We start from the raw sequence: 13,854 nt of genomic DNA, 5'->3' as shown, positions 1-13,854 counted from the left end.
TGTGAAACGCAGTTTAATTGACTTGATTTTTCTTGGTTGGCCGAACTCTGGGCAACGGTTGGCCCAACGGTTGGCAAAACTCTGTGAAACGCAGTTTAATTGACTTAATTTTTCTTGGTTGGCCGAACTCTGGGCAACGGTTGGCCCAACGGTTGGCACAACTTATCCAAACGTAGTTTAAAAGACTTTCAGTTTCGGTTGGCCGAACTCTGGGCCACGGTTGGCCCGACGGTTGGCAAAACTATGTGAAACGCAGTTTAATTGACTTAAACTTTCTTGGTTGGCCGAACTCTGGGCCACGGTTGGCCCAACGGATGGCAAAACTCTGTGAAACGCAGTTTAATTGACTTAATTTTTCTTGGTTGGCCGAACTCTGGGCAACGGTTGGCCCAACGGTTGGCAAAACTCTAGAAACGCAGTTTAAATGACTTAAACTTTCTTGGTTGGCCGAACTCTGGGCAACGGTTGGCCCAACGGTTGGCAAAACTCTGTGAAACGCAGTTTAATTGACTTGATTTTTCTTGGTTGGCCGAACTCTGGGCAACGGTTGGCCCAACGGTTGGCAAAACTCTGTGAAACGCAGTTTAATTGACTTAATTTTTCTTGGTTGGCCGAACTCTGGGCAACGGTTGGCCCAACGGTTGGCAAAACTCTAGAAACGCAGTTTAAATGACTTAAACTTTCTTGGTTGGCCGAACTCTGGGCCACGGTTGGCCCAACGGTTGGCAAAACTATGTGAAACGCAGTTTAATTGACTTGATTTTTCTTGGTTGGCCGAACTCTGGGCAACGGTTGGCCCAACGGTTGGCAAAACTCTGTGAAACGCAGTTTAATTGACTTAATTTTTCTTGGTTGGCCGAACTCTGGGCCACGGTTGGCCCAACGGATGGCAAAACTCTGTGAAACGCAGTTTAATTGACTTAATTTTTCTTGGTTGGCCGAACTCTGGGCAACGGTTGGCCCAACGGTTGGCAAAACTCTAGAAACGCAGTTTAAATGACTTAAACTTTCTTGGTTGGCCGAACTCTGGGCAACGGTTGGCCCAACGGTTGGCAAAACTCTGTGAAACGCAGTTTAATTGACTTGATTTTTCTTGGTTGGCCGAACTCTGGGCAACGGTTGGCCCAACGGTTGGCAAAACTCTGTGAAACGCAGTTTAATTGACTTAATTTTTCTTGGTTGGCCGAACTCTGGGCAACGGTTGGCCCAACGGTTGGCAAAACTCTAGAAACGCAGTTTAAAAGACTTAAACTTTCTTGGTTGGCCGAACTCTGGGCCACGGTTGGCCCAACGGTTGGCAAAACTCTGTGAAACGCAGTTTAATTGACTTAATTTTTCTTGGTTGGCCGAACTCTGGGCAACGGTTGGCCCAACGGTTGGCAAAACTCTAGAAACGCAGTTTAAATGACTTAAACTTTCTTGGTTGGCCGAACTCTGGGCCACGGTTGGCCCGACGGTTGGCAAAACTATGTGAAACGCAGTTTAATTGACTTAAACTTTCTTGGTTGGCCGAACTCTGGGCCACGAGTGGCCCAACGGTTGGCAAAACTCTGTGAAACGCAGTTTAATTGACTTAATTTTTCTTGGTTGGCCGAAACGCAGTTTAAATGACTTAAACTTTCTTGGTTGGCCGAACTCTGGGCCACGGTTGGCCCAACGGTTGGCAAAACTATGTGAAACGCAGTTAAATTGACTTAAACTTTCTTGGTTGGCCGAACTCTGGGCCACGGTTGGCCCAACGGTTGGCAAAACTCTGTGAAACGCAGTTTAATTGACTTGATTTTTCTTGGTTGGCCGAACTCTGGGCAACGGTTGGCCCAACGGTTGGCAAAACTCTGTGAAACGCAGTTTAATTGACTTAATTTTTCTTGGTTGGCCGAACTCTGGGCAGCGGTTGGCCCAACGGTTGGCAAAACTTTGTCAAATGCGGTTTAAATGACTTAAACTTTCTTGGTTGGCCGAACTCTGGGCCACGGTTGGCCCGACTGTTGCAGCTTAAATATACATTTTGCGTTATGCACTCCCATGTGAGCGTAGCGTAGTGGTCAGTGTATATGTCTTGGGTGCGTTAGGTTAGGGGTTCGATCCCAGCGAGCGATAGATATTTTCGAAAATGTATGTATGAGATTGTGTTTAATAATAATAGGTAAAGGTTATATCTGATGTTCCCGCTAATAATAACGTGTTAATTGTTTAAATAATGTAGTTTTTTAATAATTTTTTACCTTTGGCTGTTGAAGTTGGCCAAACTTTGAAAATTGTGGTTGGCCCAACTTACGCATCTAAAGTTGTGCCAACTTTGGCGTCAGTCTTTGGACCAACCATTGAAATGTATAGTTGGCACAACATATGCATTGTAAGTTGGGCCAACTTCCTTATGAGTTGTCGGGCCAACCATCGTCGCCATTAGACGGTCGCCGTTATCATCTGTATGGTTGGCCCAACCTCTGGCACGAGAAGTTGGACCGACTTTGTAAAAGTTGGCCCAACTATGGGCCGACCAAAAAATCGCACCTGGGTAGAGATTTTGAAAAATATCTAAAAAGTAATGCATTTGAACGTTCAAAAATTTAAATCTTCAGTTTCACTGAAGTTTACAAATTTTATCTTTTATATTTTTTTAAAAAAATGCATAATATTTGTTATTAAAAGAATGTGTGCGAAGCTTTTATTGTTTTTTTTAAAAAATGCATAATATTTATTATCAAAAGGATGTGTACGAAACTTTTGTTTATTTTGAAAAGTATATTTGATATCAAAACGACGTGTACGAAACTGTTTTTGTTTATTAAACAATTTAATAAAACGTTTGTTTCAAAAATTAATTTGACTTCATAATAGATTTTGTGTTAAATAATATTTATTTATAAATAACTTTATTTCAATAGTAAATTTCTTATTCAACGGCACCATAGAAAAATGTTCCTTAATCGTTTATTTCCGATTCATAACACTTTATGAATCGGCAGCAAAAAATTTTATATTCCCATTCAAATTTCTGATTTCCGATTCAATGAATAATAAAAATAATCAGTATTAATCTGCCTTCGCCTTTTAAGAATGCGGATTCACAAGAGCTTTCGACCTATTCAAAACGAGTGAATAGGTTTTTGTTTCCTGGGTAGAAATAATTTTATAGACACATACGATGATAAAGACTTTTACATAAGGTTTCGTTTAAATAAACTCTGGGTTCATAATTTACTAGAAGAAATAGAACACGAATTATTACACGCTACAGAGAAGTATTTATTCACTATATATTATATTTTACAACTTTAATACAGCAAATTTTTAAAAATAATTATGAACTATTTAATTGTAGAAATCAAGCAGTACCACCAATAATTCAGTTGCTTCTGACTTTGAGGTTGTTTGCAACGGGATGTCACTTGTTGGCTGCAGGAGATTTTTCTGGTGTCAGCAAAACAAGTTCACACCGAATTACACACAGGGTGTCTGCAGCAATCGCTAGACTTTGACCAAGATATATCAAATTGCCATCAACTCAAGAGGAAGTACTCGAATCTCAAGTTCTATTTTACAATATAGCACGTTTTCCTCGCGTTATGGGTTGCATTGATTGCACACATGTAAAAATACAATCCATTGGTATATTTTTAATCTACAAATAATTTATACTTTAGTACAAAAAGAATAATTTAATTTACTAATAACAAAATTTAACGTACATTTCCTAGGTGGTGAAAATGCTGAGGTGTACAGGAATAGAAAAGGATACTTTTCACTTAATGTGCAAGCTATTACCAATGCAAATTTGGAAGTAATTGATATTGTCGCACGATGGCCAGGATCTGTACACGATAGCACGATTTTCGCAAACTCCAAAATAAACACCAAGTTAGAAGCAGGTGAATTCGGAAACGCCGTTTTATTAGGAGATGGTGGTTACGGTTGCAAACCATATTTGTTAACACCATTACAGACACCCCGTTCTCCTGCAGATAGATTATACAATGAATCTCAAATAAGAACACGAAATTCTATTGAGCGTACATTTGGTGTGTGGAAAAGGAGATTTCCTATTATGGCGTTGGGAATGCGATTTAAAATCGCAAATATTCTTCCTATTATTATTGCAACGGCAGTTCTACACAATATTGCTCGACGTAGTGGAGAAGATCCAATTGACGATCCAAATTTAATTTTTCCGGAAACTTTGGATGATCTTATTTTAATGACAGATGTAAATGTTAATGTTGGACCTCAGCCAGATGGAGCAGCTCAAAGAAAGTTAATAAATAATTATTTTCAAAGGTAATTGTATTAATTATGGTATGCAAATAATTTTGAATTTTTAATACTTATAAAAATCCTGTTTCTTTTTTAGCCTTCTTGAATAAAGATGTAAGAGACTTCCAGTGCTGATAAATACAAAGGAATAATACAATAGCCTGCACTTTTTTAACTGTTTATTTATTATACAGTCTAACAAACTTTCAAATATAGGGGAAAGGTGTACGAGATGATCCCCCTAAGGGAAAAAACCTATTATTCAAAGAAAAATCAACATATTCGAGTTTTTTTTTGTACGCACTACTAGATAATTAATCTATCTAACTATTCTGATTTGGAATATTTGCAGCTAATTAATATTTTACTATTATATTTAATTTTTCTAAAACCTTACAAAAGGATCATCTTGGACACCGGGGTGTCCAAGATGATCCCCATGGTATGGGCAAGATAATCCGTATGGTTATCTTACCCCAATTATTGGAAAAGAAGTATAAATTGAAGGAATAACAGTGTATCAATGTTAAATATACTTTATTTAGGCCACAAACGCTTTTGACCACTCACCACGATTCGTTTTCCTATTTTTTAATTACGAGGCATTGTCTACAACGAGAAAATTAATAAAATAGATGTAGATGTTAACTTTTTGTTTTAGATAAGTTAGTTTTCATAATAAAAACATATAAGAAGCGAGAAAAATTGAATTTTTTATTAATACTAGAAAATTCACTTTGAGGTGAGACGAAATACATGGGAATCAGGGGGGATCATCTTGTACACCCATTGAGGGATCATCTTGCCCCAAATGCCACTATTTTGTAATTTGTTCGTAGCTTAACCTACGAGCTCTGTTATTCCATAATACCAATTAGAACACTTAGTTGAAGAGATACTGAAGCCGTGAGTACAAGAAACATGGAATTTCAGCTACTACAACAAAAGTTATCTAAGCCCAAAGTTAAGCTTTCCTTAGATAAAAAGTATGAAATTTTTATTTTTTCCAATAGAATTTTTTTAATGACGCGTGTTGTCATGACAGTTTGACTGATTCATAGGTATGTCATTGGCAACGTATTACCGTATTTGCCTAAAAGGTGGCGCTAATAGGCTTGCCAAAATTCAAAAGGATCATCTTGCCCCAGGGGATCATCTCGTACACCTTTCCCCTACTGATGGCACACCTTTTTTAAAAATAAAATAGAACTCTAACTTCTTTTACCAGCTAAAACGGATAATCATATATTTATTAAACAAATGTTTAGTCAAAGTCTTTGAAATGTTAAGGTAATTTAAAGCACCTTATCGAAAATAAAAAAAAGTAGTAATAGACCTTAATAGAAATTATAAATAATGTGAATAAAAACATAAGTTCAATGTAAATTTATAAATTAACTTTGATGAAATTTTCAATAAAATTTATATCGGCTAAATTAAATTTTTTGAATATTTAATCAAATCAATTTTAAATTATTCCTGTTTTCTGCATTATAAAATTTCTATACTAAAACTATCTTAACGTAGAAGAATCACAAGTTATTTGGCTTGAAATGATATCATCAATTTTCTTTTCAATTTTCATGAAATTTTTATCGGCAAATTTTAAATTTAATGAAAATTGTAGGAAATATTTTAAAAATTATTCCTTTTTCTTACATTATAAAATTTCAATACTATAACAATCTTAACGTAGAAGAATCACAGAATATTTTACTTGAAACGATAATGTTCTAAATTTAATTTCAAATTTTCATAAAAATTTATCGGATAATTTTAATGAAAATGTTAAAATTTTTTAATGAAATTAAAGTTTCCAGAATAATGATATTACTCAGTATTGTAAATAATGTGTAGTTTTAACAATTTTTAACAATTTACCGGCACAACTTGTAATTGTTTCTTTAGTACTTCTATTTGCAAATTTTCTTTTTCCAATTGCAACCTTAACAATTCGATTTCTAATTGATTCTTTTCCTTTAAGTACATCTTCTGTAATACCAGTAATTCGTGTTTCGCCGATGCTAAATCCACGAACGATTGAGCTCTTTCTGTGTTTTTAATTTTCCCTGCGTTGCTATTCATTCCTTTATATAACACAGAATTTGCAGCGGAATGCTTTGTTGACGGCGATTTCAAATAGGGCGATTGATTTTTAATGTTTTCGACCTAAAAATAAACCAAATTTTATGAATTTTGTATTATTTTTTAATAAATTGTAAACGTTAAATATACCTTTCTACTTATATTCTGCTGACTTGCAATTACAGGTACACTGCAAGCAGAATCAGATGGTAGCAAACTTTTTGCACTGCTTTCCCCAACAGTGACAATTGGTTGACTTGCGCCTGGTATCTTTAAAATGAAATTTAATAAAATTATTAAATTTTTGTTAAAAGGTTAAATCATTTGAAAACGTTAAATAATTGTTTGTTATAAACTAAAAATCATCAAAGTGAATTAAATTTATGCACTTGAAGTGCATAAATTCGTCTCAGTTATGAACACACTTTGAGTGCATTATTCTCATGCACTTTGACCTCAAAGTGTGTAATTTTAATGCACTTTGAAGTGCATAAAATATAAAATGCATATGAATTACACACTTTGACGTCAAAGTGCATGAATATTATTCACATTGATTTACAGAGTACAAATTTGTAGCAATAGCTTTATGAATTTTTTTATATTTTCTTACGTCGAATTCGAAAATCATTTCAGGTTCTTCTGCACTTTTTTCATGTTTCGAAATTTCAGTTCTGCATGCTTTATTTATCAGGTTCATATAATCTACGTCATCCACTTCTACAAATGAAATTTTTATTTAAACACTATATCATTTTTAAGTTTTTTAATATCAATTATAATTATTTATATACTTCATTAGAATAGAATATTAATTATTTCTTGCCTGCAATGTAGTCGCTATCGAATGGATTCGGTAAACTTGTTACCGTTGCTTCGATAAGTGGTTTGATGCGTTCATACATTGCAGCCTCCGGTCCGGTACAATCATTTTCAACACGGCCACCTCCTACAAAATTTCGAAAATTGTATCTTTATTATTTTTTATTACATTAGGGCATGTGGAACCAGCCAACATATGTTTCAATTAAACTTAAATATATTTTGAGTTTGATTTAAACAAAATATGTTTGAATCAAATAAATTGTTTTCTCAGTATAAATTTATATTTTTATTTTCAAATTTTCAGTTTTTTGACAATTTTCGAAAAGAAAATACAATCGAATACAAATTTTCATTGAAAAAGTGAATATTTAAATAGAAATATATAAATTCATTCATTTTTTCAATATTAATATTAATTTGTATTTGATTATCTTTTTTTCTCAAAAAATATCAAACTTTTATTAAATGAAAAATCAATATTTATTTTATAATTTTGTATGAAAATCAGTATGAATATTAGTAGATTTATCCATTGATTTTGGTTGCTTCCACATGCCTTTAAGTAATTTAAGTTAATTATTAATTTAACTTCAACTTATTTACAATAATTTTTAATAAGTTTTTTTTTATTTCATCTTACCTGTTAAATGAACCTGTTTTTTTTAAAAAGCGAAATGTTTGCGAGTACCGCGTTTTAAATTTTCCCATAAACTTTTGAGACTCCGAACGTCACGGTAAATTCCACTACCGTTGCTATTAAATTCCTGAGCAATTTTTATCCAAGTATCATTTTTTATTTTAACATTCACGGCATCGCTTTCTTTATTTTCAATAATTTGTTTGTATTTCGTAACTAACTCCGATAAACTAGATTTTTCTGATGGCAAAAAATTTGGCGACCTTTTTTTCTGCCATTTTTTAATATTTTGACAATATAATTTATTATATTAAAACTAATTAAATTTTATAAAATAAAGCGTTGCAAAACGATAATATATCGAACACGTGGTGACTTTGTGAGGAAAATTCTACAGAGCTCCACAAACGTGTACTTTCCGTTAGGATTGACCAATCACAATAGAGAAAGTAATGTTATTGCGAACAGAGTATACGTTTAGCTAACCATGGCTTATAACATGTTGGTGGAACGCATAGCCGGTTAAAGTCAACTTAACAGCGCCTTTAACTTTAGCGGACCGTCAGCTAATCGAACCTTTAACTACGAGTTGGTGGAACCGGGCAAAAGACTGCTTCAACTCTGGGTTACCCACGCTGGGCGTTCAAGACTCAGTCAAGTTTCAACTACTTCGTGGTTTCAACCCATCGTCAGCACTGGTCTTTCGCGCCTGGGATATTAAAAAGAAGAAAAAGTATTGATATGTTCAACAATTTGAAAATGATTTTAATTTGTATATTTAATCTCCTCAATAATTAATATTTCTATTTCAACTTCATGCTGACGATCCAAAAATTTACTTTCAACTTGATAGATGTAATACAGTTTACTTGCTGGATTATAAGTAAAATATTGGTTTTCAAACTGCAGCAAGCAAGTTTTATTAGATCAATAGATATTTGTATAAAAGTTAATGACAAACAAATCAATGAGGAAGGCTTTGATTTAAATACTAACGAGATATGTAGAACACAGTAGCTAGAGGATGTAATTAAAATAGTAAATGAACGTAGAATCTATTCAACTTGTACTTCATTAATTATGACATGAATCTTTTCCTGTATTTTCTTCAACCTATATCGTATAAAAATGATTTTTACAAAAAAATTAGGGTGGAGTCCCATGACAGCGTTTTGCGTTGCGTCGTAATGGGAGAGAAAAAGATGCAAATATACGTTTGCTGCATTCTCTCTCATTACAACGCAACGCAAAACGCTGCCATGGGACTGCGGCCTTACATTTTGCCTTTGCGTCGAGTGTAATTTAGGGTCAAGTCCCATGGCACCGTTTTGCGTTGCGTTTTGTAACTAGGCCATGAGTGCAAGTACAGCGAACGTATATCTCCATCTCTCTCATTCACATGGACTAGTTACAAAACGCAACGCAAAACGCTGCCATGGGACTCCAGCCTTAGGGTGGAGTCCCATGACAGCGTTTTGCGTTGCGTCGTAATGGGAGAGAAAAAGACGCAAATATACGTTTGCTGCATTCTCTCTCATTACAACGCAACGCAAAACGCTGCCATGGGACTGCGGCCTTAGACTAAACTAGACGACAAATTGCGCGCGCCAACAGTGTTTTGAGTTTGACGATGAAAAATTAATTTTCAAAACATAATTAAAAAATCAAATAATTAAACATAATTTATAAAAAATAGACATATTTATATAAAATAAATGATCACATTTTGTTTATTATCAAAAACATTTATTACATGAAGTAATACGAACAAAATCATCAAAAATTAGGCCTACTTTTATTGAAATTTACTCTCTAAATCAGAATCAGTGAAATTTGACTAAGAATCAGTGACTTTATTCTCGCGATTTGAATCAGTGGAATTAAACTGAAAATCAGTTAAAAGTGACGGAAACTGAAAATCAGGAACTAAAACGAAACTAAAATTTCGAAACGGTTCTTGGTATTTATTCAAAAATAAATTTTATTTACTTATAAAATACTCATATATACATTTATTTTATAATTAATTCAGGGTGTCCTGCAAGTACTAAGAAAAAAATTTCCTGACTTTCCCTTGACTCTACCTTTCCCTTTTTTATAACAAATCTTTAACAAAAAAAATTATGTGAGCTGGTAAATATTAACGTAATTTTATGATAGTGAACTTAAACACTTTATTTATCATCATTATAAACCTTCTTTTGTTGTAAACAAAATATTACACACATAAAATCTAAAAAAAAACAAAGATAAAATAATCTAATTATTTGTTTATTGAAAAACCATGATCTAAAGCCGCGTTCCCATGAGATAAAATTAAAATCATTTTCACAAAGTTTTCCAAATTAGAAAAGCCTTTTGATGATGATTTCAAAAATGAAAGAGAACCAATAAACGAAAGTGATTCACTCATTCAAGTATCTGGTCGACTGAAAATTTAAAAAATAAAAAAAATCGATTTCTCATGAAATTTTAAAAAAATTTCCTGATTTTGATTAAAATTCCCTGACCGCTGGACACCCTTATTAATAATTATTTATAACAAAAAATTGTAGGAAAATAAAAAAATTAATAATAAATAAATTTTAAAATACAATATACCGTCAGAAATTGTCAGTACGAACGACGGGCGAGCTAAGAAAAATTGCTGCTGAAATTAAATTAACATAGCTTATTATTGGAAAATGATAGCTACTTCACTAAGAAAACATTATACGTAATTCAAATACAAAAATAATTTTAGATGATTTTATAATTGAAATTAGTTTATAAGTTAAATCCCAATATATATAGAAAATATCTACTGCTTTCATTCAAAAGTATTATTTATTTGAATAATTATATTTAATTATAATGTATTTTCAGTTTTGGTTTAAACAAAAAATATGTTTAAAAATATTATGTTTGAAAGCCTATTAAATTCTGCGTCGACTGATATGTAAATAAATATTATTTTATATTTTTGAGAGATTTATCTCCTAAGACATTTTGAAAAAAATTGATTAATTTTTCTGATTTCGTGCACCCTAAAAAGAGTAATCTCATAGTTAAAGAAAAAATCCTCTTCTAATATCCTCTAAAGTTTTCTTCTCCAAAGGAAAATATTCCAATTTAATGTATATTATTTTTATTCTTTGGTGGTTAATAATAGAACAAAACAATTTTTTGATGTTCAAATGTCAGAAAAATTGAATTCAAATGAAATAAATAAAGGAATAAATATATTAATAATTGTAAGTAATTAACTATTAGTTTTTAATTATATTTATTTAATTAAAAGCATTTAATTCAGTGCATCAAATTAACTTTCCTTCATAAGTTCATAATCGTAATTAGTAAATAATATGCGAGAGAAAAATCCTCTAAAGTGAAGAGTATTAATTTTTATACCATAGGGTAACTGCACCAATTGCCGAGGGTGCTCCAATTGTCGAGGATAATAATTTTCTTTTTTAGATAAATAGTATAATATATAATATTTAAGAACAAAAAAAATTTCTAAATAATCTTTGTATTTTCAACTGTATATTTATATAAACAAATTTCGTAGCGATTCTACTAAAATAATTATTTAATTAATATTATAATTCACTGCTGTGAAATTTACACCAATCTCCATTTTCTTAATACTTCAGGTTGATTAAAACAGATTTTTAGAAATGCAAATTAAACGTATTTATAATGGCTTTTTGTGTACAAAATTATTATTATAATTTTGTACACGAACTAAATTAATTTTGTATGCATGTTTTTTTGTTAAAAAAAAATATTTAATATTTTTTAAAAGCAAATCATCGGTATTTGGTTCCTTTTTTTTGACAGTTCCATTTTTCGAGGTAATGACTCGAAAATTGGTGTAGTCACTTTTTTCGCTGATGCACCATTTATCGATGGTTAAGTGTTTATTTACTAAACGTCAAACATAAATGCCAAACATTTATAGGTACAGAGAAAAAGAAAAAAAAATGCTCCAAAAATTTACAACCAACAGAAAATAATCAACCAAAAAAAACAAGGAAGACGGAAAAAAAATTAATAAAAAAATGCATTATTTAAAACTAAAAAATTTTGTACTATAGTTTAATTATAATTAACCATTATATTTACAGTTCGTAATAAAAGTTTATTTTATTCGTTTACAAATTTAATGTGACTTAAATTAATTTATTTTTTCAATTAATGTCTGATTAACAAAATTGATTAAATTTAATTAACTTATATTTATAAAAGTTTAAAAAACAGTTAAATAATTTTCTGTCCTGTATCATCTACTATAAAAATGTTTTATATCGATATTATAAATTATTCAAATATAGTTAAATAAATATATTTGTTTTCTGGTAATGTTCTATAATATTTTTATCGAAAAAATAAATATCTACTCGATTTTCTAATATCTGTACAGGTTAATTGTTAGGTTATATTGGGTTATATGTTTAAAAATGTCATACCCTCGACAATTGGAACAGACCCTCGAGAAATTAGCACAAGACCATCGACAAATGGTGCTTTTGCTCGATTGACTTTTAAATATATTTTTTGCTTAACAATTTAGTTTATATTAAAAAAATAAATATGAATATTAAATATTATTAGATCCTTTGTCCAAATATACAAAAATCAAATTTTAAAGTGCATTTACTTCCGAGAAAAAAAATGTCAAAGTCACATGTTGCCTAAAACCCTCGACAATTGGTACAGTTACCCTATATATAAGAGAAAAATATGCATTCAGTTTAGAGGATTCGGAATCAAATCAAATTTTAGAAAAACATACTTGGATATTTTTTAGATATTTCAAAAACTGTTGAATAAATTTTAAATTTCAAAGATGACTTAAATAAAAGCTGAGACTATAATGATTATGTTATATTATAAGAGTTTTTAATTTTGCTCCCCATTTTTCTAGACTGTGCAGCCACACAAACATATTACACGAAAATTGAAAAATGAATCAATTTTTTTTTAAATATTATTAATTCAGTATAGCCAATTCAGTATAGCTCACGAGTGAAAGCAACCAATGGGATAGGCGTTACTATACTTCGAGATATTTCGAGAGATTTTCGTTTAGAGATTTCTCATATAGGAAAGTTCTGTTTGAAAAAAAGAACCGATTTAAATATAAACAGCATAATCATAAATGCCATTGTAAACTGAATTAATGAATTAACTGAACTAAATAAATTGACATAATCTATTTATAAATAAAATCAGACTTTCATTTGTACATTACTTGAAAATTTTTGCATAATATATATTTTTAATTGTAGGTAGGTATATTAAATATTGCAAATATGATATATATAAATAAGAATTCTGTCTATCTGTAGGAGATATTTTGAATTGAACGGGTATCTCTTAATGGGAGGGTGCACCTCTATTTTTATCTGTATCAACAAAATAATTTAACTCTCCGTCACACACCTAGGGAGGGATTCCCTCCCCGGTTTCAGTATTTTTACATTCTCATCACATGAGAAGGTATTAGTTTCGGTCGAAAATTGACTTTTGCTAATTTTATGAAATCTTTACGTTTTGGGGTCCCCTGAACCCGAAAAACATGGTCCGGCGATGGTGTCTGTCTGTCTGTAGACCCAAATTGTTGTTCCCATGATAACTTTTGAAAAACTTATCGGATTGTTTTTAAATTTAACACACTTAAAGTTGTTGTAAAAATGAAGGCTAAGTTCGTTAACCAGCCATTTTCGTTAAAAAATGCAAAAACTACAGTAGTTTCAAAATTTTGAAAACTCAATTTCTTCAAATTTTTAACTTTATACCTATTATTTTAGATTGGGAAAATACAAACAACTTTTCTCTACAATATTTTTTAATAAAAATTCAAATTTTTTTTTAAAGTTTTTGTGTCAGACCACCTCAATTGTGTTAAAAATTTTTTATTGATATTCTAAAATGTTAAAACTTTTATAAAAATCTGTAGTTTATAACAAAATAAAAAAACACGTTCAACCGATTTTTACAATTAAAATTTTTTTTTTTGAATTAACAAAATATCACATGTTTATTTATTTATTTTACAAATTAACGAG

The 13,854-nt window shown here is 31.2% G+C and overlaps 2 protein-coding genes across 6 annotated transcripts in view; both read right to left on the bottom strand.

The window, feature by feature from the left end:
* Positions 1 to 13,854, bottom strand: part of LOC122507463 (teneurin-m) — a 312,536-nt gene that overhangs the window by 208,013 nt on the left and 90,669 nt on the right. The window lies entirely within an intron of this gene.
* Positions 3,249 to 8,238, bottom strand: LOC122507465. 2 transcript variants are annotated; one of them, XR_006302119.1, is made up of 6 exons: positions 7,805 to 8,238; positions 7,166 to 7,288; positions 6,953 to 7,059; positions 6,490 to 6,609; positions 3,693 to 6,423; positions 3,249 to 3,625 (listed from the first exon to the last, which is right to left on the bottom strand). XR_006302119.1 is itself a non-coding variant. In XM_043620188.1 (5 exons), the coding sequence occupies exons 2-5, from the start codon at positions 7,242 to 7,244 to the stop codon at positions 6,124 to 6,126; spliced, it is 606 nt and encodes a 201-aa protein (XP_043476123.1). In that variant the 5' UTR covers positions 7,245 to 7,288; positions 7,805 to 8,238; the 3' UTR covers positions 3,249 to 6,123. The 2 variants fall into 2 exon arrangements, 1 of the variants encoding a protein (XP_043476123.1); XM_043620188.1 differs by having other exon boundaries at positions 3,249 to 6,423.

Source organism: Leptopilina heterotoma, unplaced genomic scaffold (genome assembly GCF_015476425.1).
Source record: "Leptopilina heterotoma isolate Lh14 unplaced genomic scaffold, ASM1547642v1 Lhet_47, whole genome shotgun sequence".
Lineage (NCBI taxonomy): Eukaryota > Metazoa > Arthropoda > Insecta > Hymenoptera > Figitidae > Leptopilina > Leptopilina heterotoma.
The sequence above is the reverse complement of the archived record's forward strand: the minus strand, read 5'-3'. Positions and strand labels throughout refer to the sequence as shown.